General features: G+C 37.4%; 1 protein-coding gene across 2 annotated transcripts in view; it reads left to right on the forward strand.

The window, feature by feature from the left end:
- Positions 1–24,871, forward strand: part of LOC145992035 (uncharacterized) — a 79,769-nt gene that overhangs the window by 20,096 nt on the left and 34,802 nt on the right. For both annotated transcript variants that reach the window (XM_083128152.1, XM_083128153.1), the window contains 2 exons: positions 1,531–2,327; positions 12,181–12,319. In XM_083128152.1, coding sequence (XP_082984278.1) covers positions 1,531–2,327; positions 12,181–12,319 — 936 coding nt within the window. The remainder of the gene's footprint in view (positions 1–1,530; positions 2,328–12,180; positions 12,320–24,871) is intronic.

The following is a 24,871-nucleotide window of genomic DNA, read 5'->3' on the forward strand; positions in this document are numbered from 1 at the left end:
CACACCTCGACACTACTACAGTCTGCACCATGTGATGTCATTTAACACGTCATCATTAATAAGCATATGATTTTTATAACTTGAATAATGAAATAATCCAGATATTTTTAGTTTTCTTTAAAAATGCTTTTAAAAAAGTTTATTTTTCAAGCTGAGGTCTGCACTGTTATTTAAATCGTGGCCTGGTATTGGGCATACAGATGCCAATGCCTTGAAATTTACAGGCAATCATGACAAAAAGACCGCTCTGTGACAGCATGTCACTCATACCAAATTTTGAAGAAAAAAAAAAGCCCGTAAAAATATGCAAAATTTCTACAAATTTTGGAAATCAGATATATCCAACTTGGCCCTGTAGTTGCCACCAATCGAAATGATAATTCCATCTCGTAGTATAAACGGGCCTCCCCAATGGCACAGTGGTAGCGTCATCGCCTTGTAATCAAGGGGTCCCGGGTTTGATACCTGGTTGAGGCACATAGTGGTTCAGATCCCACTTTAAACTGTAGGTCCAGTCCCGATTAGCCTTACTGTGCATAAAGTGGACTTAAACACCAAATCAGTCAATCAATCATAGTATGAACATATAGCTAGAATTCACCAAAGTTTCTCCCTCAATTCTCAGATAATAAATTTGATTCCAATTTTTGGCTAATTGCAATGAAGATGAGTGATCATATGATGAAATTGATGAAGGGACACTCAGAAAGATGACCTATGTCTGGTGTTGTATAGAGCTGTTCTAACCATTCCGTCACAGAAGGTGGGATGCATTGACAGATTTGCAAAATGCAGAAAACTTTACAGTTAAAAGTCAAATTTCTGGTGAATTTACGATTTATGATTTTTCATGTAAATGTATGGCAAATATTTTTGTCCATATTGCTTGCATCTTTTGACTAAATTTTGACCTGTTAGTGTTGCCAGGTAAGGTGATATCCCCCCTGCTATGGCACTTTTTCACGTAACTCATATAATCTCCAGTCCCAAATCCATAAAATGCTGTACCTGACCAATATGGGTTGAAATGACAGATTAACATGACATGTGACAATTCCAAACTGTTGTAAAAGTTGAATGGATGCTAATAAATCAATTATCAGTCATCACACATCTAATTATGGCTCTTTGATAATTTCTTACATATTTTCTCATCCAAAAGTGGCATTCTGAAAAATCGTATCACTGTCTTCGGCCATTTATTAATTGATATATTTTTCTGTATAGAGTAAACTTATATAATGTTAAGTATGAATTTTCTGTAAGAGTAAACTTATATAATGGTAAGTATTGAAAAATATCTCAATGGATGAGGCTTTATAATGCAGGAAATCTGGTGAAAATATCTCTTACAGTTTTCACGTTATAAGCCATCAAAGTTTGGGTTGCGTGAGTTTTGAAACATTCTGTATATTAATTATAGTGTGATCTGGACAGTTATTTAAAATGCTACAAAAACCAGGATTTTTTTTTTTTAAATGAACGGTAAGCTTCAGTGCATAGTTGCATGGTGATTTCTTTCTATTACAGAATCCTAAAGCAGAATTGTCAGAAAGAAGAGTGGAAGGAGAAGAATCGAGAAGATCTTCACCAGCTTCCAAGTCTGAGAAGAATGCCAGTGTGGAAGGAGTGTGGATTAAAGTTGAAAGAGTGGATGAAAATGATGCTGAGAATGCGTGTGACTTTCAGAGTGCTAGTTGTAAGGTATCAGATACAAGGAAAAATGATGGTAATCAGTCTGAACTAGCCAGCAATGCGTCATGCAGCCAATATAGGAATAGTAGTGACAATAATCATGTAAGATCAAAGTCCCCAGATAAAACAGTGGCTCCCAGTACATCTGACAACAGTGAAAGCTGCGACATTGTTGTCAAAACTGAAGTTTTGTCAACAGCAGACGATACAGAAAGAAAAGATTTAGTTTCCAGTGCAATTGTGTGTGATGATAGTAGTGAGTTGAATAAAAACGTGGATAATAGTTTAGATAGTGCAGTGAACATTTCGGAGATCAAAGAAGCTATCGAAAGCCCTCGCAGCACTGGACTGGAGGAGAATGTCAATAATTCCAGTATTTCCAATGAGAGAGCTTCTCCTGTGGAACAAACCAGTGTTACAGACACAGTAGATGTGCAGTTAAGTGAGAATTCACATAATGTTTCCTCTGAAGTTGCTCACGAAGAAGAGGAGGATGTAATTTTTCTATCAGATGACTCTCAAGACTTCGATAATTATGTGGATCATCCTCCTGGCTCGGGCCCTGAAAGCTGTCCTGGAAACAACCAACGTGTTTTACAACAGCGAGAAGTACAGGATGGTTTACAGCAAAGGTATGTTGAAAAATGACAAGTACAGGGTGTTGTCTTGTTCTGACACTTTGTCCTCCAGTGAATGAAATAAATTTTATTCGAGGGAGTGTCAGATGAAAAACCTTAATTTTGTTTTGTTTTTAAGTAGTAGGTTTCTGCATGTTGGATTGCACAAGTTTTCTTCAATTTAGGATAGACCTCTTGCTGATCCACATACGTATTCTCAAGTCTTGAGTTAGTGCCTCTATATCTCAAGAAGAAAAATATTGGGAATCTATGTGCAGTCACTCATAAGTAGACCTCGGATTTTTAGGTTCTAAAAAGTGTGCTTTTAGGTTCCTAAACTAGGCTCTAAAAATCTGAAAATAGGTTCTAAAGACTTTAAATTAGGTTCAAAAAACCTTAAATTAGGCTCGAAAAATCCTGAAATAGGTTGCAAAAAGACTTAATTTGATACAAAATTCCTGAAAAATACTGATTAGATACAATCGTTAAAAACAAAATTTCACAAGAACCGTAATAACCAAATATTAATTTTCTAAACAAATTTTCATTTCTTTATATCATTTTCAAAATTATCTACGAATTATTATAATACTTCACTTGTACTGTTAGAAAAAGTTACTTGTTGATGTGAAAAATGAATTACGTATGTATAATTGGCTGCACAATATCAGGGTGGCTACTCACTTGGAATTCCTTGAATTCTGGGAATTACACGTGAATTATTGGCACCGGAAATTATGTGTGAATTATTGGCTGTGGAAATTATTCATGAATTTTGGCAAGATGTGAAATAAGGTACAAGCAGATTTTTTCTCTATTCCATTTTTTTCTCCGTAGATGTGAAAAATTGCAACTTTTATTAATCCATATCCCATTAAATTTAAACACGTTTATAAATGCCCTGAGGCAAGTTTCTCTCAGTTTAGCTTTTATTTCATTCATTTTTTTGAGGATGAAAAAGAAAGCTACACAAAAAATAAAACAAAATTTTCTCAATCCGTTTACTTTGTTAGTGTCTTTTACAGAACAATCTATCTGACACACGGAAGGTTATTACAAAATAATATATCTTGAAGTTGATTAGGTAAATTTTTTGTTACATTGGAATCATACAAACCCTTTATATTGTCAATATTTTTGTGTATGGAAGGGAGGGTGAGAATCAGCAATACGTAAGGTTGGAATAGAGAAAACATCTGCTTGTGTCCTTGAAGTTTTGGAAAGTTCACCTTGAAAACCAGGAATTATACTTGAATTTTATCATGGTCCTAGTGACCACCATGAATCAGTTTACTTTATCTTAGTAGGCAAGGCTTATCATTAAGAGTATAGTGCAGGGGTAAAAAGTAGGGGAGAACTGTCCCTTTTCGCCGCCACAGTCTGCAGGTAACAGTGACGTCAGACATTTTTGTTTTGTTTAAATCTTTGATAAACATCATATACTTGGAGGGAGGGAAATCGACAGAAAACATGTTTCAAATACGCCAGTCATTGAATTATTTTGCCACCAAACAAAGTAAATACCTCTGAGAGGTATAAAAATCCTGTAAAACCTAACAAAAGGTTTAATTTAGGCACTTAAACCTAAAATAGGTTCTAACAAGCAAAATAGGTTATTTTAGGTACTATAAAACTTGGTCAGTTGTTTTGTTTTTTAATGAAATGCCGATATAACTTGTTATTTCTTATTTACCTGCAAAGGAGAAAATAGGGTAAAAACCTAAAATCCGAGGTCTACTTATAAGCTACCACTAAGGTGCTTCCATCCATCTACATGCAGACTGAGGCCATTTTCGAACTTCCTCTTCTATTTGTAAACTTGCTGGCATGGTTAGCATGCATAGAGACATTGAATTTTCATTTGCTGTAGAAGTTCTATAAGTTTTAGGCTTCTGGAGTGCAAGAAACCACTGCTCTTTTTTTGGTGCATGTGTATGCAGGAGGCGTCAACTTTAAATTGACAAAAATGATGTTGTGAAGCTCACTTGATCAGTATTGCAGCCTTGATGTCATTTCGTGAATAACAGTTGATACCTCATGTAAATTTGAGCTGTTTAGAGTGTGTCGGACTTTTAAGGTTTTCATTTCTCTCTCCCTTGTACAGTTTCTGTGCAAACAAAGCAGTGCAGAATCATTATTGCTACTTATATTTTTTGTTGTCGTCGTTTAACATGCTAAGAGCAATAGTACACAATGGGAACAGTATTATGAAGTTTAGATGCAGCCAACTTAAAGTAACTTTCTTTATCCTGTCCTAATTATGCATTTATTACCATGCACAAGAATGTTGCCCATCATATTTGATGCTTTTTGTTAACTCATTCACCTTATGAAACGTCTCACCTACATGATTCCATTTTAGCCCTCACTTCATTTGACATGTTCTAGATGCAAGCTTTGCGTAACACACATACACAAATATTTTGAACATTTTTTCCAGGACAAACAGATAACTAGACATTCTTCAGGGAGAATTTCATCAGGTTGACAATGTGCATTTTTTTTTTTTTGAGAAAGCCAAAGGTTTCAGGTTGTTTTTTTTAGATAACACCCCCTTCCTAAAAAAAAGACAGGTAAAACTGAGTTTTATTGGTTATGCTGAAAAATATATACTTCAAAAATGAAATACGATTTCTTCCTGGTAGTAATGTATCTGAACATTAAATTTGTATTTTTTACTTGACTAAACCATAAACTATTCAATATCTTTTTTATTTATTAAAAAATACATAATTAACATCTGTTAACATGCTTAAAGAACTGATAACAAAGGTATCACACCTTTCAAATGATTAATCTAAATGAATTTATATATTCTGTTCTAAAATGTTTGACTAACTCTTTGATTCTGAGGCTTCCAGGATGGTAATGCTGTTTTCTAATCAGTTTCCAAGGTTGAATTCCTTGAGGAGGTGCATTTCTGTGTATCCAATTTTAAACTGCATAGTGTATCTGACCACAGAGTGGAGTTAATTTTTACAATGGGAGGGAGTTACATAATGAAATTTAAAATATGCTACAGTTTTTAAACCCATAAAGCAAGATCATGCCCATATTTGTATGCTTATTTCATGTCACTTTTCTACATCACACCGAATCGATGAGATTAACATTGATTAGGTCAAATACATGGTGGGACACAACATATCAATCAGTTATCCAGAATTTTTGGCATATCATGCTAAACTAAAAACCAGACCACAGAGGGTGGCACAAAATATGTTAGGAGCGATTTTACAATACCGGGAATTTCTCCATTTTGTTGGAAATTCGGCATACTCATTAATTTTGGCCCCCTATTCACGAATCTGCGGAGAAAATTTGGCACTCACACGTGGAAATAGCAAAATAATCGAAATGAAGTTCTTATTTCTACACCCTCGACCTTTTTTTTTTTTTTTTTTAACATTATGTGATGCTAATTCTGAACAACATAAATCTGAAGCGCGGAAAGAGCTAATTACCAATTTATAGCCAACTGAAGGTCAGATATTGCCGTTTGAAATTTTTGAGTCCCAAATTTCCCACCGGTTCCGGGCTCCGCCCTTGGGATAATTGACCTAACGCTGCCGCAGCCTCGCCTCTGCTCCGCTCCGCTCCGGCTTCCCGGCTTTCTCTATAGAGTCCCTTTTAAAGGCATGTTAGAAATTTTCCGGATTCACCTGCCCCCAAATAAGTGCCAAATTTCAACTGCACATTCATGATTACCAGACCAAAATTAGTAAGTACACCGAATTTCAAACAAATTGCAGATTATTCTAACTAACGTAACCTATCCTTACCGTCAATGAATCGTGGAACAAACATGTAATCGACACTATTGATGACGCCATTTTCTCACAGGCAAATGAACGCTCCATGCAATTGGTATAACTATTCGTACAACACTCTAGGACCCACACCGTTGCCAAACTTACCTCTATTCAAAATCGCAATCCACAACATCTCCCTCAACACTGTCATAGTCACTATCGCCATTCTCCTCCGAGCTTGTTGGGTTATACAAAATTCCAGCAAGTTGAAAAAATTCCAAAGTCCGGTCCGTTCGTAATGCAAGGCATCTTTCCATAAACATGTATTTGGCAAGATAACCAGCATAAAAATTTTTCTTGGTTCCAAATGCATTCAATGTTACTTTTGCTTTCCTCCATGTGGACTCTATAGTATTCGTGTCCGCTCCAGTGGCTTCATCGTCGAAGTTGATGCTGTGATTAACCTGTAGGTGTCCGTAACCCTCATTCTGTAGCTGGTCGTACGCTTTCCAACAGTCCGAAATTATGGTTGTTCCGGGCAAAATCCAGTCCTTAGTAACTGATATTAAAGTTTCAGCGTCTCTTTTTTTCTACAGGCACCAAAAAACATCGCCCACTTCCTCTTCCCACACCTCCGAATACCCATTGTCCTTCCACTCGATGTCCATGATTGTATTTTCTTCTTCCGAACTTCGATTCATCGATTTCTACAATCTTCCCCACACCTCCAATCTTTTGACGTTCCTTATAAAAGTAATGCTGTACCACCTCCCTACAGAACGATGCCCAATCAACACCTGTTTTCTCAGATATTTCTGCCTCCTCACATATGATATTCAATGCACAATTTGCAACCCATAGCCTTACGAAAATGCATAGTTGCAACAAGGTCAACTTCGACCTTGCGAAAAAAACTTCCTTTTCGTATCGAAACAGAGTAATTGTACGGCTTTGATTTCTTCTTCATGCTGCACTTCCATTTGTAATTATCAATTGTGGTATTGTCTTTGTATAATTGTAGAACGTGGCCCCTTGGACACTTGCAACTCCCTTCTTTCGAAAGAACACCAAAACCCATTAATTTCTTTATCAATCACATCCATCATCTTCTGTACTCCATTTCAATAATTGCACCACATTGACAATCTTTTCACTGCTTTCTGCCTCCATTCTTCCACGATCAATGATCCCCAAATGAAAAAGTAACAATGCGGCAACGCTGTAGACACAGCAACAAGTATGCAACAAATACCGAACTCACTTGTCCACATCACATATGGCTACCACAGTAGTGTACTGATAAACATACCACTGTCAATTCCAAATAATTCAGGAATTTCTATACGTGAGTGCCAAATTTTAAGTGCAGATTCGTGATTAGGAGACCCAAATTAGTAAGTATCCCAAATTTCAAACAAATTGGATAAATTCCCTGTATTGTTAAATTATACCATATGTTATAATGTAACTTATTTTTTGAGTTAGACTTTGATTTTTATCAGTCATGTTTGCTACCGCCCCCTCCCCCCGAAACCCTACTCAAATTTTGGAATCTTCTCTAGTAATCAGTTTAGTCTTCACCTCATCACGAAACCTACCATTTTTAAAAGTTTACGTGTTATAAAATAAAGTGTGTGTTTTCAAGATGCAGCAAATTTTTAAGTAAATATTCCATTGTGTATTTTAATTTACGAATGCAGTGTTGTGCCTATATTGAAATGAATTCTGCTTCAGCTACAGAGGCATTTTTTGTTGCCACCACAACCATTAAGTAACTCTAAAATACTAGGCAACATAGGATAAGTGACTTTATATTTACGCTATATTTTATTGTCTTGACTGTTTTTGTCCAAATGCATTAGAGATCACACGGAATCACCCAGAGGCTTCATAGTCATGGAATTTCTTTAATTTTTTTTTACTGATAGATACTTGGTCCAATATGACAAATATGTAATATTAGACTTGTCCAACAAATATTTTGAGTTACAAATTTTTGAAAATTTGAAGATTGCAGGAATTGTGTGAACGAATGAACATACCTTGTGACACAAAGCATATCATATCTCAGAAACTATGTGGAGTATAATGATGATTTAGGTATTGTTGGAGAGGAGAAGGACAGTCCAAACAGCAAATAACTGTGTTACCACTCGTACCTGTTCATAAAGTAAGAAAATATTTAAAGAAAGTAATTATTGTGATAAAAAGGACACTCAACTTCGGGTCGAATCCCAGGTTTTACCACAATGAAAATTGTTACACAGCATAATCAATACATATCAAACATAATATTAAAAAATCAGGAAGGTAATATTTTTCATAGTAAAAATATCGCAGGTTTCAGTATTGGTTGTATGAACCAATGTTTCCACTGGCATACAGCTATATTTTTGACAAATGGTCCTAAACCACTCACAAATTACCACTAATATGAGTACACACAACATTGTTAGAAATATTGAATGAGTGGGAGAAGCACTTTTAGTACACAGAAATTGTACTAAGACCAGAGTTTTTGTCCAGAATGCATATGAGCCAGTCCATACTGAATGGTCGAGCAATGGTTGCTTGACCATTTTAAAAATTTTCAATATTTTTGTTGTTTTAACCCTCATGCATGGGTAGTTCAAAGCAGGCATTATGTTTCCAAAACTTGACTTTGTTTAAAAATGGTGGCCATTTTTGTTTCATGACTTCGGGCATTTTTGGCATTTGCAAACAGTTGTGATAATTATGATAACTCAGCTAAGAGAAACAATAGACATCTGTGGTCAACAACATTGTTTTCAGTACATTTCAAGCTTTATTTTATGTTCTGTGCCATTTTTCACCATCTGTAATGAAAATGGTCGAAATTTAAGGCCAAAATTGATATTCAATTTTGAACAAAAATTAAAGTTTAGAAATTTTTTAGTAGAAAAGTAATATAATAACAGAGCTAAAATTTTTCTAGATAAAACATATACAACCAAAGTTTTGGCAGAAAATATTTGAGCTCTGTTACTGGTTTTGTCTTTTAGTAAAGCTCTTGTTAAAGCTTTAGTTAAATCCACTTGTAGCATGATTTGAGAGAAATAGACTGATAAAACCCACTGACTTCTACTATGTTCATTATTTAGAGTTTTATAAGCTATGCAGTGTTTTTTTTTTTTTTTAAATAAAGTTTTCTCAAACTGTTAACATTCATTGAACTGCACAAGCATTTAAAATAATAATTTACAAAATTTTCTGAAAAAAAAAAACATGTAGAGAAAACTGGGCTCTACCCACCAAGGTTTGGTTGTTGGTGCCAATTTCAGCAAGTTCTTGTCAATAACTCTTCTGTCTTTTTTGTTGAGAATGTAATTAAAAGTGCTGATTTCCAGTGATGTCCAATGAATGGTATCCTGTTCCCCTCCTGAGCTGCTCTGAGCAGAGGAGCTGTGCAATCCGTTTATGGGAAAGAGAAACTTTGCAGGATTGCAGGAGTCACAATCTTCAAGACCTGCGGCAGACAAATGCATGCTTACTTACCATTTTGACCTTTCCACTGAGATATAGAGAGCAAGACATGGCACTGAACTTTACAACACTCTGCTCAGTCAAAGATGACCTGGCAGTTTATGTACAGTCATGGACACTTCTGGTTTGTAACGATCACATTGAAAGTTAATACGATTGTTATAACCCAGAAGTGTCCGTGTCTGTACATAGTATCACAAGGTATCACATACCCTTTAAATGTGGGACATCATACTAGGGAATGTAAAAAATTATCCACACTTTTCACCATAACTTTCTTTAGGTTGGCCGCACTGCCTTCTGCGCTCACGTGCTGAAAGGTGGTGCTCTTGTAGTTACATGGCCGAGGTTTCATATTAATCACTCCATTTTTCTTTCTTTTGTAACAGGTTAAATATGGCCATGCTGCTGGCATTGTGCACCAAAGAAGACAAACCAGTAATCCGAAGCTTGTCATGGATGATTTCACACACAGAACAATGACTAACAATGGCGTGCACAGAATTTTTGAAAGGGAGGGGGTTATATACACTTTATTTAGTAGTCGGTCCTCATTTTGCCATCTTTTCCTGCCTTTGACGTTCTTTTGTTTAGGAACACTGGGTTAAATTGAGAGGGTTTATAACCCCCCCTCGGGCATGCCACTGATTACTAATTTGCAGAGAGCATGCCACCTAATCGACTGCCTTCCTTTGACCTGTCTGTTCATCAGAATCATCTCTCAAGCTTGTTGAATCTTCCCATCAGTGGTGGAGGTTGATGAGCATCCTGCTTCCACTTCGTGCTTACTGCTTGTCCTGTCATTTTTAAACATGGATCCACTTATACACACTTCTACACGGTAGAGCACTGTCCCCGTATTGGACTGAAAACCTGCGGTGAAATTCAGCCCCTGACACACCTTTGGAGCAGAGAAATTAAGCATTTATCTCTGTTCTACCTTGGTGCACACTGCCAGCTGAACTGCCTGTTTACTCTGTAACAAAGTAAAGGAAAATGGATTGATTAATATGAGACCTCGGCCACGTAACCCCAATAGTACCACCTTTCAGCATGCAAGCACTGAGGGCAGTGTGGCCAACCTAAAGAAGGATATGGTGAAAGTGCAGATATTTTTTTACTTACCCTTGTATATTGAACAAGCAGGACACACCATAAAAAGCGCAAACAGCAATAAAGATGTCTCTTGACATCTCAATGATTCATGGAATCCATTTCTCCCTAAAACATGACTTTCACCAATAAAACACCAAGATTCAAAGTGAACCAGACATGACAGTCTAAGCTAGTTCTCCAATCAGCATTCCCTGATGATGAGACCAATGGAAGCACTTGAAATTTTGTACTCTTAATGCCAATTTAACCTGGCTTGTAACCTGAGAACATTCGTTTCAATCACGTTGCTAGGAAAGCTGCAATTCCGAGTTCTAAGCATTCTCAAATAGTAACACCAGAAGCATAGAAGAGCATAATTATAATGCTAAAAGCACCAAACATTAACCAGTCAGTACTTTGGCCATTCCTGTAAGAATGTAGAAACATTACAGAATCAGAACTTTGGCCATGTTGTAATTTCTCTCACACTTCTCTTTTAATTGTATTGTTTTTTTTTGTCATAGATGCAGGCATTGTATTCATAAATCTCTCCCCTCTACAAAGCCGAGCACCTCAGTTTACTGAGAATATGTATGTTTTCTCAAACACTGGAACATTTGCTCAAGGAAGTGGTACATACTTCATGAGTTGGTAGATTCTTGTTTATTTTAATCATATATTTCAATTCTACAACATTGTTCTTATTATTGGAAGTTTATCTGTAGTTTTTAGAACTATAGGGATGGGAATATCCCAACAAAATATGAATAATATTTGGATATTGGCTATTTCTTTGTCTGGATATTATATTTATTTATGTATCCACCCATTGACTCCCACAACTCATTCAACTTAGGTAAAATTTAGGAGTTGAGCTCTTGCAGGCAACCAAGTTTTTCAGTCAATTCCAAACTTTCTCTATTACAGATACTTCAAGAGCTTTTAACAGAATTAGAGCAGGAATCGGGTGCTTCTTCACCACAAAACCTAAAGGTTTGTTTTATCAAGGAATCCACAATGTAACAGAAAGATGGCTCAAGACCATAGAAAATAATGGTTTGTAGTTTACTACTACTACTACTAATAATAATAATAATACCCAGTGGTGCAACAGCCTGTGACAACCAGGGCCTACCTACTGACTGCCAGCCTCACTCCTACTAACCTAAGTGGGAGGTCATCGAACCAGTTACGGGCTGACGTGTGGTCAGCACGACGAACCCCCCAGTCGTCGTAGGTTTCCATGACCGGGTTACAGTACTCATTCGTAGCTCCCCAATTTCCTCATGGTGGGTGGCTACTGGTCCCATATGCAGGCTGAAATCTCAGGAGAAAAGTTGTTGCACTTCCCCCAGGAGACTTGAACCTGTGCGTGTCCCATAGCCGGAACCCAAAGCATGATGCCTTAGACCACATGGCCACAGTGTGGGGCAGATTGTTGTTTACACATTTATTTAATTTTTGTACCAATAACAATGTGATTGTTACTTACCATTGTAATATTCTTTGGTTTTCAGGTCTGAGGATGTACCTTTTTCGTCCAGCCAGAATAAACTTCTCAGCACTTTGCACAGTCATCTCAGCTACTCAAAAGGATTTGATGTTCTCGATGCAGAAGATTTGTTGCTGTCTAGTGCACATGGAAAGAGTTCGGAGGTAAGAAGTTCTTTTATCGGTGATCCCGTTGGTGATGGCCATTTTGGACCTGAGAGCTATCTGACCCATAGGTGTATGCATTGCGAGAAGGCTTTTGTTTTCTACTCGGAGCTCCAGAGGCATCTTCGGAGACATACCGGGGAGAAGCCTTTCGTGTGTCCGATATGCAACAAGAGGTTCAGCCAAAAAGGAAACATGAGCCTACATTTGAGAATTCACAGTGGAGAGAAGCAATTTGCTTGCGGGATATGCGGGAAGAGCTTCATACAGAAAGTTCATTTGAATAATCACGCGAGAATTCATACAAGAGGAAGACTTTATGTTTGCAAGCTGTGTCATCGAAGGTTCTCGCAGAGGGATTCTTTGAATTATCACATTCGAATGCATTTTAGAAATTAGTGTTTTGCTGAACTTTTTCATTGACATATAATTGCCACCAGTCATTATCTATACTATAAGCGTTTTTAAGTTTTAATGTTGTTTTGTTAGTGTATTTTATAGCATTACATGTGTGGACATTTTGATAGTGTTATTAAAGGCCAATAATGTACTGAAGACTGAACAGCATTAATACTATAACATTTTGAGTTAACAGGACCGACAAATAGGAAGGCTATAGCAGGAAGTTTTCCCTCAAATGCAAGCAAATTCAATCAATTGAGCCCTGTTGTCAATTTTTCACCCCTGTTTAGTCCAAGTGAAGGGAAAAGGCAAAGAAGATAGTAGTCCCTACAGTTCTCGGATCAGTTTGCTGTTTGTATTGTGATACATTAACTGGGTTACAACCTAGGAAACTGGGTAGTTTGAAATTCCTGTTCCCTATTTCAACTTGGCCAATGACAAAATTCAGCACTTCCCATGATGTTTGATTTGGTGAAAGCCCACTTGTTTTCCAGACATACATCAGTAGGCTCAACCACCTTACTAGTTGCCGTTTCATATAATAGTTTATCTTGAACCTTATAATCACCTGCATTCAAATTTGAAATTTTTCTTCTTGGAATAATTGGTTGGTTTTATCACAGACAATGTTTCCAATTCACCTTACTGATTTGTTTCTATGAGCAACATGTTCTGTTTAAATTATTAGAAGCTCTCCACAGAGCCGGTCTTTGTAGATGGAAGAAAACAATGATGTAAGGAATACAATTGAGGTGATGAAAATCAACATGATAACTCATAATTGCATACAGAAAGAAAAGTAGGTAGTTCACTTCAATATTATTTTCAAAAAATCATTACCAAGTATACTCTTTCCTTGTTGTTACAGCACCCAGAAGTTAGATGGTGTGGAATACAGGATATGTAGCTCTGTTTCCTTCCAGATCCCAAAATATTACAGAATATTCTGAACCACTAGGAATTGTCTAATATTCCAATATTTTATCTATGAGTTACATGTATGGGAGAAGGGAGGTAAATCATATTATGCATTCAAAGTTTTGTGTTTCCACGTTGCACAATTGGATTATTTTTTGAATTAATTTCGAAGGCTCACTGAGGGTACAGCATCTGGAGCAGAGATGGTAGGTAGTGCATCACTTCTTTGTTCATTCCCAGCCAGTGCTGGTTGCATTTCCTTCCATTTGGCAGCGCTGATGTGTGTTTTTTGGCTTGTGTTATCTGCTGTGCTTTCTGCTTTCTGTTGCCAGGTGGCATGAACAAAGAAGTGACACGCTACCATCTCCGCTCCAGATGCCATATCCTAAGTGAATGAAGGCAGTGAGCTTCTAAATTAATCTGGAAAAAAAAATCAATCGTGCAATGCAGAAACACGGAACTTCACGTACATAATTCTTAAACTGCATTTACCGCATCCATCATGAATGTAAATATTCTTTTTAACCCTTAACTAGGGTGACCAGATTTTCAGAAATGACGAGCAGGACATCAGAGTGGCTTGTCCTGCATGGATATCTCGGTAGCACTTTTGTCCTTGTTGTGTTTGAGGAAGGCTTTTAGGTTATTGAAATCGTCCATGCACTGGCAATGCATTTTGACAAATGCAGAGAGATGCTATATTCTCTTTGGATACATTGTGTACAGATTGAATGAAATTATGTTTCTTTTCAAACCTGTATACAATCAAAACCTGATCTCCATGCTACGATGCCAGGAGTCGCAGGTTCAAATACCAAACTAACCATGGGTGTTCTTGTGAGTGTCCCTTCATCAGTTTCATAATCATATCATCACTCATCCCCATTGTAGCAATTAGCCAAAAGTGACAGGCAAGCAATGTAAAATATCCTAATTTAATCAGACATAAGCAAAGGTTTGCCAGTAGCCGTTTCCGGGAATGAGGCAGACCTCGTTTATTTTCTGGGCAGTGTCTTGGACATCCAGATAGTCTTGACAAATTTCAGGCATCTTCAGTTCTACTTGAAAAATCCTGAATACAGAAAAATCCATTTTACATTAGGATATCAACCGCTAACGAAATAAACAAAATACTAAAATGGACACACACGCACATATATATATATATACATATATAACAAGAATAATAACAAGTAGGGTAAAAACAACATTATTTGCTCTTCAGCTGCTTGATGCACGCCATTCTGTATGGAAGCCCGGAGCATCTTTTATTGAGTTGTAAATGGTTTGTAGCCTGAAGAGGAGTGATCTTTGTTCTAAGGATGGTCTTGAAGATTTAATGTAAAAGAAGTTGTTGCATTTGCTGTTGGTATGTGGGATTCTGATATTAAGACGTTGCAAGAGTTTGCTGGTGAAAAGTTGTCCATTCATGATTCTGAAAAGAAAGGTTAAATCTGAAAGTTGGCGTTGAAGATTGATTTGATTTGATTGATTTATTTTATTTTACTTCACATTTTGTGCCCTTGGCTAATTTGCGAAGATAGGGATGAGTGATGAAATGATGAAATTGATGAATGGACATTCACAAACAACCATGCCCGAGTAGGATTCGAACCCGGGACCCTTCGCGTCGCAGCACGATGTGCTAACCACTCAGCCACAGGGTCCGGCTTGTTGGTGAAGAGAAAGGTCATGAATGTTTAGAGTGGATAGAATTTTGTGTTTGTTTGACTATTCTGATGAAGAAATTTACTACTTTGTCTGTTTTCTTTATGTTGCTTTCACAGCCCATTGACCAAATACAGGAACCATATTCAAGAATACGGACAATGCACATTGTAAAGTAGGTTTTGAGGACAGAAACATGTGTTGTATCTGTAAATTAACCCAAGAGTTTACGTTGCTTTCATGTATGTGGTGGTTTAAGGTCAGTTTGCTATCATAAATGACCCCAAGATTTTTGTGCTGTTGTAATACAAACAGAATAACCAGGTTGCATATTTTATAGGATGGTGTTGGATTTTAGGGTAAACCTCATGACAACAGATTTTTGTGGATTTAATTTGACATATTGTTCTTCTTAATGGTGTGCATGATGTAGTTGCTGCATATATGATGGTTCCCATCATTTGTCTTAACATTCAGTTGAATGAAGTCCATTCTTATTGGAAAACTTCGTGAGAGTGTTTAGAGTACCCTGATGAATCTGCCTCTCATATGCATTTTGAAGCATATCTCATGTGTTTCTAGTGCCCATATGTCAGTCAGTGTTCAAAATTAGCGATCGGAAGTTGCAAAATGCAAGCGGATTTTTTTTTGTACACATATGTAGATTTTCAAGTCACCAGTTTTGGTGGAAAAACTCATTATTTTTGGCAACTGGAAAACAACTGAATCTCGGACCTCCCTAATGCCATAGTGGTAACATAGTAAGAGTCCTCTGGTTCAATTCCTGGTAGAGACACACATTGTGCAGTAGTTTGGATCCCATTTTAAACTGTAGGTCCAGAGTAGACATGTGTTAAACTCCCAGAAACCTTTATCTTTAATTATATACAAAGGAATGTCATTTTATTCTTGCATTAGTTTTGTTATTGCTATCAGAACTGTTATATATTATATAATAATTAGGGGTGAACTGATTGTCAATACGAATACAAAATTTACTAATCACTGATATTCTACTACTATGATATAAAATTGCAAATGTTCCTTGAAGAACATGAATGGTTCATTCACCTCCTTAATTAATGTATGCAACTAAGAGATAGTACTGGCTTTTGCCTGTAAAAAAGAAATTCATATTTAGACATTTACTTTGCAAAACTATAAAGTAAGTACCGTTTGCAAATATTGCCGCTGTAGCGATGCAGTCGCGACCGTGTGAGTTCTCGCTGACGTCCTTCATCCGTTAGCTAGCCACAGTCACGCGTGGGAGCAGATCATGCTTTTTCTTCGTAGTTTTCTGAAGGTTTGAAATGTTCAAGAAAATCAATCGGCTTGCCAACTGTGAAATCCGGTCTGTGATTTGTTTTCTCAATGCAAGAATGGTTGAATTCTTGCCTAGAGGACATACCACCAACAAAGATGCCTGCTGTGACATTAATCCGGCTGTGTCGTGCAATTCAAAACAAAAGACGCGGAATGCTTAGCGAAGGCATTGTGTTGCTTCACGACAATGCTTGTCCACATACGGCTCAACAAACACAAAAATGTCATCACGTCATTCGGCTGGGAACAATTTGTTCATCCACCAACAGCCCTGACTTGGCACCAAGTGACTACCATCTCTTTCTTCATTTGAAGAAGAAGTTTCTTGCTGGTCAGCGTTTCGATGAGGATGACAACGTCGAAGCAGCAGTGCATGGATGGCTTTCGTCACAGGGGTGAACTGATATAAAGTTTTTGCCAATACGAATACAAAATTTACTAATCACTGATATTCTATTACTATGATATAAAATTGCAAATGTTCCTTGAAGAACATGAATGGTTCATTCACCTCCTTAATTAATGTATGCAACTAAGAGATAGTACTGGCTTTTACCTGTAAAAAGGAAATGCATATTTAGATACTTACTTTGCAAAACTATAACATACGAATAATTATTTTATTCATAAAGTAACAGAATTCTGTACTAAGTTACAGGTGTTTTATAAATATGTCTGCTTGGTAAAATGACTGGAAATTTTACTGATTAACCAACACACTGATATGCATTTCCTGATAACGATAGGGTATACCCATAATAAGTTGGGGATGGTGTGGCATGCCATGAAGGGATATGGGGCTCCACATATTCTTGGCCATAGCTGGGATGATGTGATCAGCATCACACCCAACACCTTTAGATATGTGTAGGATTTTGAGAGGGGCCTGCAGCTCCCGACCCCTCCCTTTGGCTACTTGCCTGCATGATTGACCAATTACTAGTATCAAATGATCAGTGGCCACTGTTATCCAGACATATCTGCAGTTCCCCTCTCTCCCCCTTGATTTTAGAACACATCGTAATAAAGTTGTCTTGCTATCTAACCGAGCCAGAAAATGTACTTGCTCCAATGGAAGTTTTATAATGGAAAATGTAAACTTCTACATTTTAAGTTTTCGGTCGAAATGCGTACATTGTACTACAAAATTTTTTGGGGGGCTTCAACCCCTCCCCCCATATCCCCCCCGTAGCGCTATCTCTGACTGGAAAACTCTGGGAAAATACATTTGGAGGTAATGTGAGAACCCTGCTTTAGCTTGAAAATGCTTAGTTTTGAGTCTCTTGAGGTCATGGACACACCCAAAGGGGATTATGGAGGACTGAACTCACATTCGAACTTCATATTACTGAACAAAATAGTGAAATAGAATTATTTCACTCCAATTTTCTATTCATAATTGCACTCGGAACTATTTTTCAGCACCATCCTCTTAAAAAATTTTGTGGATGTGCCTATGCTTGGCATATTCAACTTTACCTTCATGATGCAATCCCTTGATATGAAACTCATTTGCATTTTTTGACCAATTACAGACATTTGGCAACCCAAATGAGAAATTTTCCTGCAACATTTCTTGTGTAATTGGAAGTAATTATCTATCTTCACTCCACTCTTTTGCAAGATATTTCTGACCACACAGTAATAAGTGGAGTCATTCCATGTCTTATCGACCAATTTCAGAAAAGTTGCCAGTCCATATGTATGGATTTGGATGAAATTAGGCATGTCTGGAAGGCTTTTATTCCAAATATTAGGCCCCTCAAAGAGAATGTTCTAGAGTTACAACGTGTTGAAGAAGATGGTGTGCAACAGAGAATGTGACCGAAATATGAGCCCTAAACCTCGGAGCCAGGGTTCGCAAGGTGGACCAGGTTGGGCCAAAAAAAAAAAAAAGTTAAAAAAAAAATAATTAAATCTCAGTGGGTTTTTCATTAACTTTGATATTTCAATGATTTCTGAAATGATGGAATGTCATAGAGGTGTATACTAATGAAGATTGCATTTAGATTCTTAGAATGCGGTCACGACTGTCATTATAACGCAAGATTAATTTTGCTATCTAAAATGCTCAACACTTGTAATATTGATATGAAGTAGAACGAAATATCAGAGCTCAGTACACCAATACAAACAATTAATCTTTATTAAGAAATTACATAGGTCTATATGAAGCTGTAGATATAAGCTGTAAGTAAAGCTGTAAATAAAAGTCACTGAACTCAGATCTGAAGTCAGTTTCTCTGTAACTACTATCGTTGAGGCGCTAGTGTGAATTGTTAAATGAAGAAAGCTACGCAAATGAAAATATGTTGCTTTCAGTGGTCATGTGAAATATATTCTAATAAATAAAAGTCACTGAACTCAGATCTGAAGTCAGTTTCTTTCGATCTACTATCGGAGAATACTATGTATACTACCTATACTATCGCTATTTTATTATGCTTGTGACTAAAGATAATAGTACACACCTGCAATTGATCTCTTGATGCTTCTAACAAAAGTCGTAATGTATCTTATATCGTAATGTATCCATTATTGATACAACATCTGCTAATATCAATTCAAACATACAACCTTGCTATCCACACAGGCACAGAGGTAACCAGGAAATCATAAGAGAATAAAGGATAAAAAATAAACATTACTATGGTTTAACAGTTGTTGTGGTCTGCTAGTTTGTGTGTGCCAGGCAGAGAAGTGCAGTGGGTAGGTTGAGCGGCAATTACAAATGTGAATTATATTACATGTATTCACATTTTATTTATAAAAGCTCGACAAAACCCAATTAAACCCGAAAAAAACCTGATTATACCAACCTGGGCCAGGTGGGTTAAATTTTTTTAAAAAAACTGGGTTTTTTCAAACTCTGCTTGAAGCGAACTTCAGGACTTAATAACTTTGAAACTACCGATCGCAGCGTGGTGATGTTTACACACCCTACAAACCTCCACTCGAGGAACACACATATCCCATGAAAATATCCTCAGCTTGTTTACATTAGCAAATAAAAATAAATCCAAAGTATGCCTTTAAAGTCTTACATTTCAAAAGATGCATATTTCGTGTACCTGATATTACAAATGTAATCCACTCAGGAAGGTTGTATTAATTTTTCTAGTAATTCTGATGTGTGTTTAGTATGCACACGTTATGTTGCCTCCATATCTATCACACAATTCATGTTACATGAGGCTGAATGTAGAAAACATGGAAAAATCACCCGAATATGGGGGATTTTTAAAATCGTGTAGCACAAAAGGGACAAGTGATGTCCAAGCCAAGTTGTGCATATATAATCAGACCTTCCTCTAATGTGTGTCAAAATACCAATTTGTTATTGCAGGCACTAGTGGACATTAAACATTTAAAAACATTTGTTGGAATAGATTACCATTTTTTAACAACCACAGAATTGGGCCTTAATCTGTTAAACCATACACTGTACTGCACTCTTCCTGCCCATGAGTTACAAATTTACAGCTTTCATAATTTTTGTATTATACAAACAACTTCAGTTACGAGTCTAGTGAAATATATTTATACTATAATATCATATGATTAATTTTCATACACACACATGCAACAACCATGACAAGCGATACTTTCAGTGAAAATCTTTTTTTTTTTTTTCTTGGCCCAAGTGGTGTGTTGCTACCATATCCGACTGTTTTGAGAAGAACATGATAAACCACGGTCTACGATGGCATCATGCCGTGACAATTTCCTCAGTCACAGAAGGAAATTGTTTTATTTTGACACTTCATTGCCTAATTCTAGTGATAATTCCAGTTCTCTTTCAGACGATACTAATGAAGACATTAACTATTAACCATCAGGTAATAATTCATCATCATCAAGTCAAGTAAGTAAGCATTAAAACGATTGTGGCTTGTCATACTATTGGGTGTGTAATTTCTAGAAGTTTCTGTGCGAAATATTTGGTTCAAAATTATTTGCGGCATTATATAGATGGACTTTTTGATCTGAAGTTCAATGGGTGTCTTTGTAAATTAACAACTAAATTTTGTTAGCCATCTATCAAAGAGGAATAGTTGAAAATAGAATCTACTTTCTTATCACTTTGCTTTGAGTTTGGTTTTAAATTCATTTTATGCACAGGAAGGCTAAACCTAAAATTTTGAAGTGGGATCTGAACTTGTGCTTCCACCAAGTACCGAACCCTTACCAAATGTGGCCTCTCGTACTCTAGCTACTGATGTTTTTCATATTAACAGTGTGATTGATTTAGTTTATTTTACTCTGCTTTTCTGTCACTTTTGGCTAAGCACGACGATGAGGATGAGTGATGATACAATGAAATTGATGAAGGGACACTCACAAAGAACACCATGCCCGAGACTGAGATTCGAACCCAAGCACCCTGACATCTCAGCATGTTGTGCTACCCATTTTGCTATTAACAGCATGAGCTGAACTCAGTTTTAATGAATGTGTCTTATATATGACGGTTCGTTAAATTTTCTTAATTTTCGCTAAATATTACATTATATTGCAACAAAACTATACATTTTTGCAGGATGTAAGTGAAAGCAACAATGAAGCTCGGATGATAGTTGAGAAGACACCTAAAAGGAATCCACAACAGTGGAGAAAAAGAAGAAATGAAGGTTGTGAGCACTTGAGCGAACATTCCAATAAATAAAAGAGTAGCGAACCATGTCCTCGGTCCTGCATGTTCCTGCAGAGAAAAATGCAGATCCAAACTTTTAGGTAGGGAAGAAGAAATCTTCAATCGGTTCTGGGATCTAGGTTCTTATGACGTACAGAATAGTTACTTATTTGGTTGCATTAATATATGCCCCAAAAAGAGATTGTATCCAAAGAAAACAAAGAAACAGGTTTCATCGAGGAATTTCACAGCTCATTATACACTGAAGGTAAATGGAGAGGAGCTCAAAATTTGCAAAACTGAATTCATGAGTATTCATGGTCTTCAGAATTCATGAGGTAGGATTAATGCCACTGTTTCTCAAGTTGCAAGCCGAGCAACAGCACTTAAAACAGATAACAGAGGCAAGCATAGAAACAGACGAAACAGACGAGATGAAAGCTGATCGATATCAGTTAGAGATCACATAAATAGTACACCAATGTATCAGTCATTACAGTAGATCGGTTAAGGAAGAGAAACTATATCTTCATTGTGATTTATTAGTTATTGGCTCTATGAGAAAATTTATTTACCTTGGTGCAAGGAAAACAAGATTCATAATCCAGTAAGCCAAGATGCGTACGGAAGAATGTTCTGCACAGAATTTAATATAGGTTTTAAATTACCAATGTCTGACACTTGTCAGATATGTGATGAATCGAAGGTGAAATTGGAAGCTTTGCAATTGGAGGGGAAAAGTGATGCGAAAGTTGTTAAAATAAGTTGAGAGTTCATCAGAGATGAGCACAAACTATGCAGGACCTTCTGGAAAGGAAGTATGAGGGAGAAAAACAAAAAAAAACCTGGTAATTAGTTTAGATTTACAGCAGTGTCTGCCTGTACCAAAGCTCACAAATGTTGTAGCCTTTTATTGTCGAAAACTCTGGCTGTATAACTTTGATGTGCATGACTGGAGGAATGGAAGAGAACACATGTTTGTGTGGGGAGAGGACACAGGTTGCACAGATAGTGGATGAGATATGTAGTGCTGTAATAAAGTTTTTAGCCACAAAACCCCAAGTTGAAGAATTTACTGTTTTTCAATGACAATTGCCCAGGTCAAAACAAGAACTGGTCCCTTTGGTTCCACTTTATCAAGGAAAAGCGTTAAAGTAGGTGGCCCACTTCTTTCTCACAACTGGGGACACACATTTGCCATCTGACAGATTTTGCCCTGATTGAGAATAGTCAATGTAAGCATCATCAAGTTTGTCACCCTAGTACAGCTCACCGCTCACGAGAAGATCCCTAAATGAGGGGAGAGGAGGAGTGGAGGGTCAGGGGAAGACCTGTCTATTTGCAGATTCTAGGGGTGGCAGGAAGTCTTCCGCTGCGGTCATTGTTGTTGTGGAAGTGCTTTTGCGTGGGTGTTTCATTGTGATTTTTCGTGGTGTTCGTGGTGTTGTAAGAGTTATGGCAGGTGTAAGGAGGAAAGGTGCTACTGTGCATAGTGAAGCGCGTAATATTGTCAGCAAAGTAATTGACTTTTGCGATCGTGAATCTGAAGAAAAGCAATATTTGCTGCCAATTATGCAGAGCACCAAGCGTGCGTCTGCAGCAACAGGTTTGTCGGAGCCGACAATCAAGAGGATTCGGAAAGAATCGCGTGAACGAAATGAGCGGTCACCGATGAGAAAACTAGTTTTCCCTGGGAAGATTAGGAAAAGGTCACCTCACCGTAATGTGACTCTCGATGATTTTGACATGAATGTAATCAGGAATTCAATTCGTGACATGTACATAAGTGAAAAAGTGTGCCGACCTGTGGTAAACTTTTGTCTGTCATACGACAAAAAATTAATTTCCCGTGGAAGGAGGATTCTTTGCGTCGTTTGATGAGAAGATCCGGCTTTGAATGGAAGACCTGCAGGAACAAAAGGACAATTTTAATGGAGAGACCGGACATTGTGACATGGCGGAGCAGATATTTACGTGCCATAAAATGATTTCGGGAAGAGAATCGCACACTTGTGTATGTTGACGAAACGGCTGTGGACACCAATCTAATATCAAACAAATGTTGACAGTCAAATGATATTTCGGGTGTGATATCTAACGCAAGTTCTGCACATCGATTCATTGTTGTCCACGCAGGTTACAGTAATGGGTTCATTCCCAATGCAAGCCTGATCTATAAAGCAGGCTGCTCCACAGGAGACTACCATGGGCAAATGAACAGCTCAAACTTTGAGAAGTGGCTGACAGAGAAGCTGGTTCCGAATATACCCCATTGGTCCGTTGTCATCATAGATAATGCTCCTTATCATACTGTGCAGGTGGATAAGGTTCCCTCGAGCTACAGCCTTAAGTCAGACATGGTAACGTGGCTGACAAATCATAACATCCCGCTCGACGCAAGCATGAGGAAAGTCGAGTTGCACGAACTAATACAGGCTAATAAGCCACAAGAGAAAACCTTCCGTGTGGACAAGACACTGCAGCAGTATGGCCATACAGTACTCCGTTTACCACCATATGCATGCGATTTGAACGCCATTGAATTACCTTGGGCGAAAGTTAAAAAATATGTGCGGGATCATAATATATCGGGATCGCTGTCAGTATCCCAACTACATGATCTCACTATACAGGGAATTGCATCTTGCAACCAAGAGGACTGGAAGGGGTACTGCGTGCACGTGGAAAAACTTGAGAAAGAGTACTGGGAAAAGGATGGACTGATGGAAGACGAGGTCAAATGAATACTTATTTATTTTGGAGGAGCAGAGGACAGCGACAGCGACAGTTCTTCAGAAAGCACTACAAGCTGCAATGAAGAGGATGATGGGGAGGATGATGATCTGGCACAACCTCTTTCATAAATGCAGTAAGTTTGGCCAATTTTGATTTTCTTTATTAAGTTTTGAGTTATGAATTTGTTTATTTCTCATTGATTGTTTTTTTTTCCTATCTTCAGTGTACAGCATATTTTTGTACTGCTTATCCTGTACATTATTCAGCCGTGTAGTGTCGGAAACGTTCGAATAAAATAAATGATCAACAATGTCGATATGAAACAATCAGCCCGAAAATTTTCATGGCCAACCTAGACTGACAAAGTAATGTTTACCATTGTTGCATTTGTAGCTTTGCACATTGTAAGTGCAAATAAACATTCTCGCTTTCGCAATTCTTTTTTTTCTTTACCATTTTCTTCGAATGCCAGTGCTGTAATAGCCAATTCCGTCGTTGAAAATATCTTAAACATTGTAGTTAGTACAATCGGCAGGCTCTTTATTAAAAAAAAATAATTAGAAAATCAGAGTACTCTGTCAAGAAATCAACACCAGATTGACGATGATTATACCTTAACCGCTAATGTGGATACCCCCCTGACCGAGCGCGGACAGTGATTTGAGCGTTGCTTGAGAGTAGATGAGATTCAAGCCTTACAGCTTACAGCGAGACGACAGCGCTTGTTTCTGACCCAGGGTGCACTCCCCCAACCCTAATAGTGGAGTCGCCTGCCGCTACGTCACTCGACTTCCGGCAGGGATCTTCTCCTGAGCGGTGGGCTGTATGTGGATTATCATTATTGCTTAAGCTAATATAAATGAACTATTTCA

Source organism: Lepisma saccharinum, chromosome 9 (genome assembly GCF_977018435.1).
Source record: "Lepisma saccharinum chromosome 9, izLepSacc3.1, whole genome shotgun sequence".
In the NCBI taxonomy this organism is placed as follows: domain Eukaryota; kingdom Metazoa; phylum Arthropoda; class Insecta; order Zygentoma; family Lepismatidae; genus Lepisma; species Lepisma saccharinum.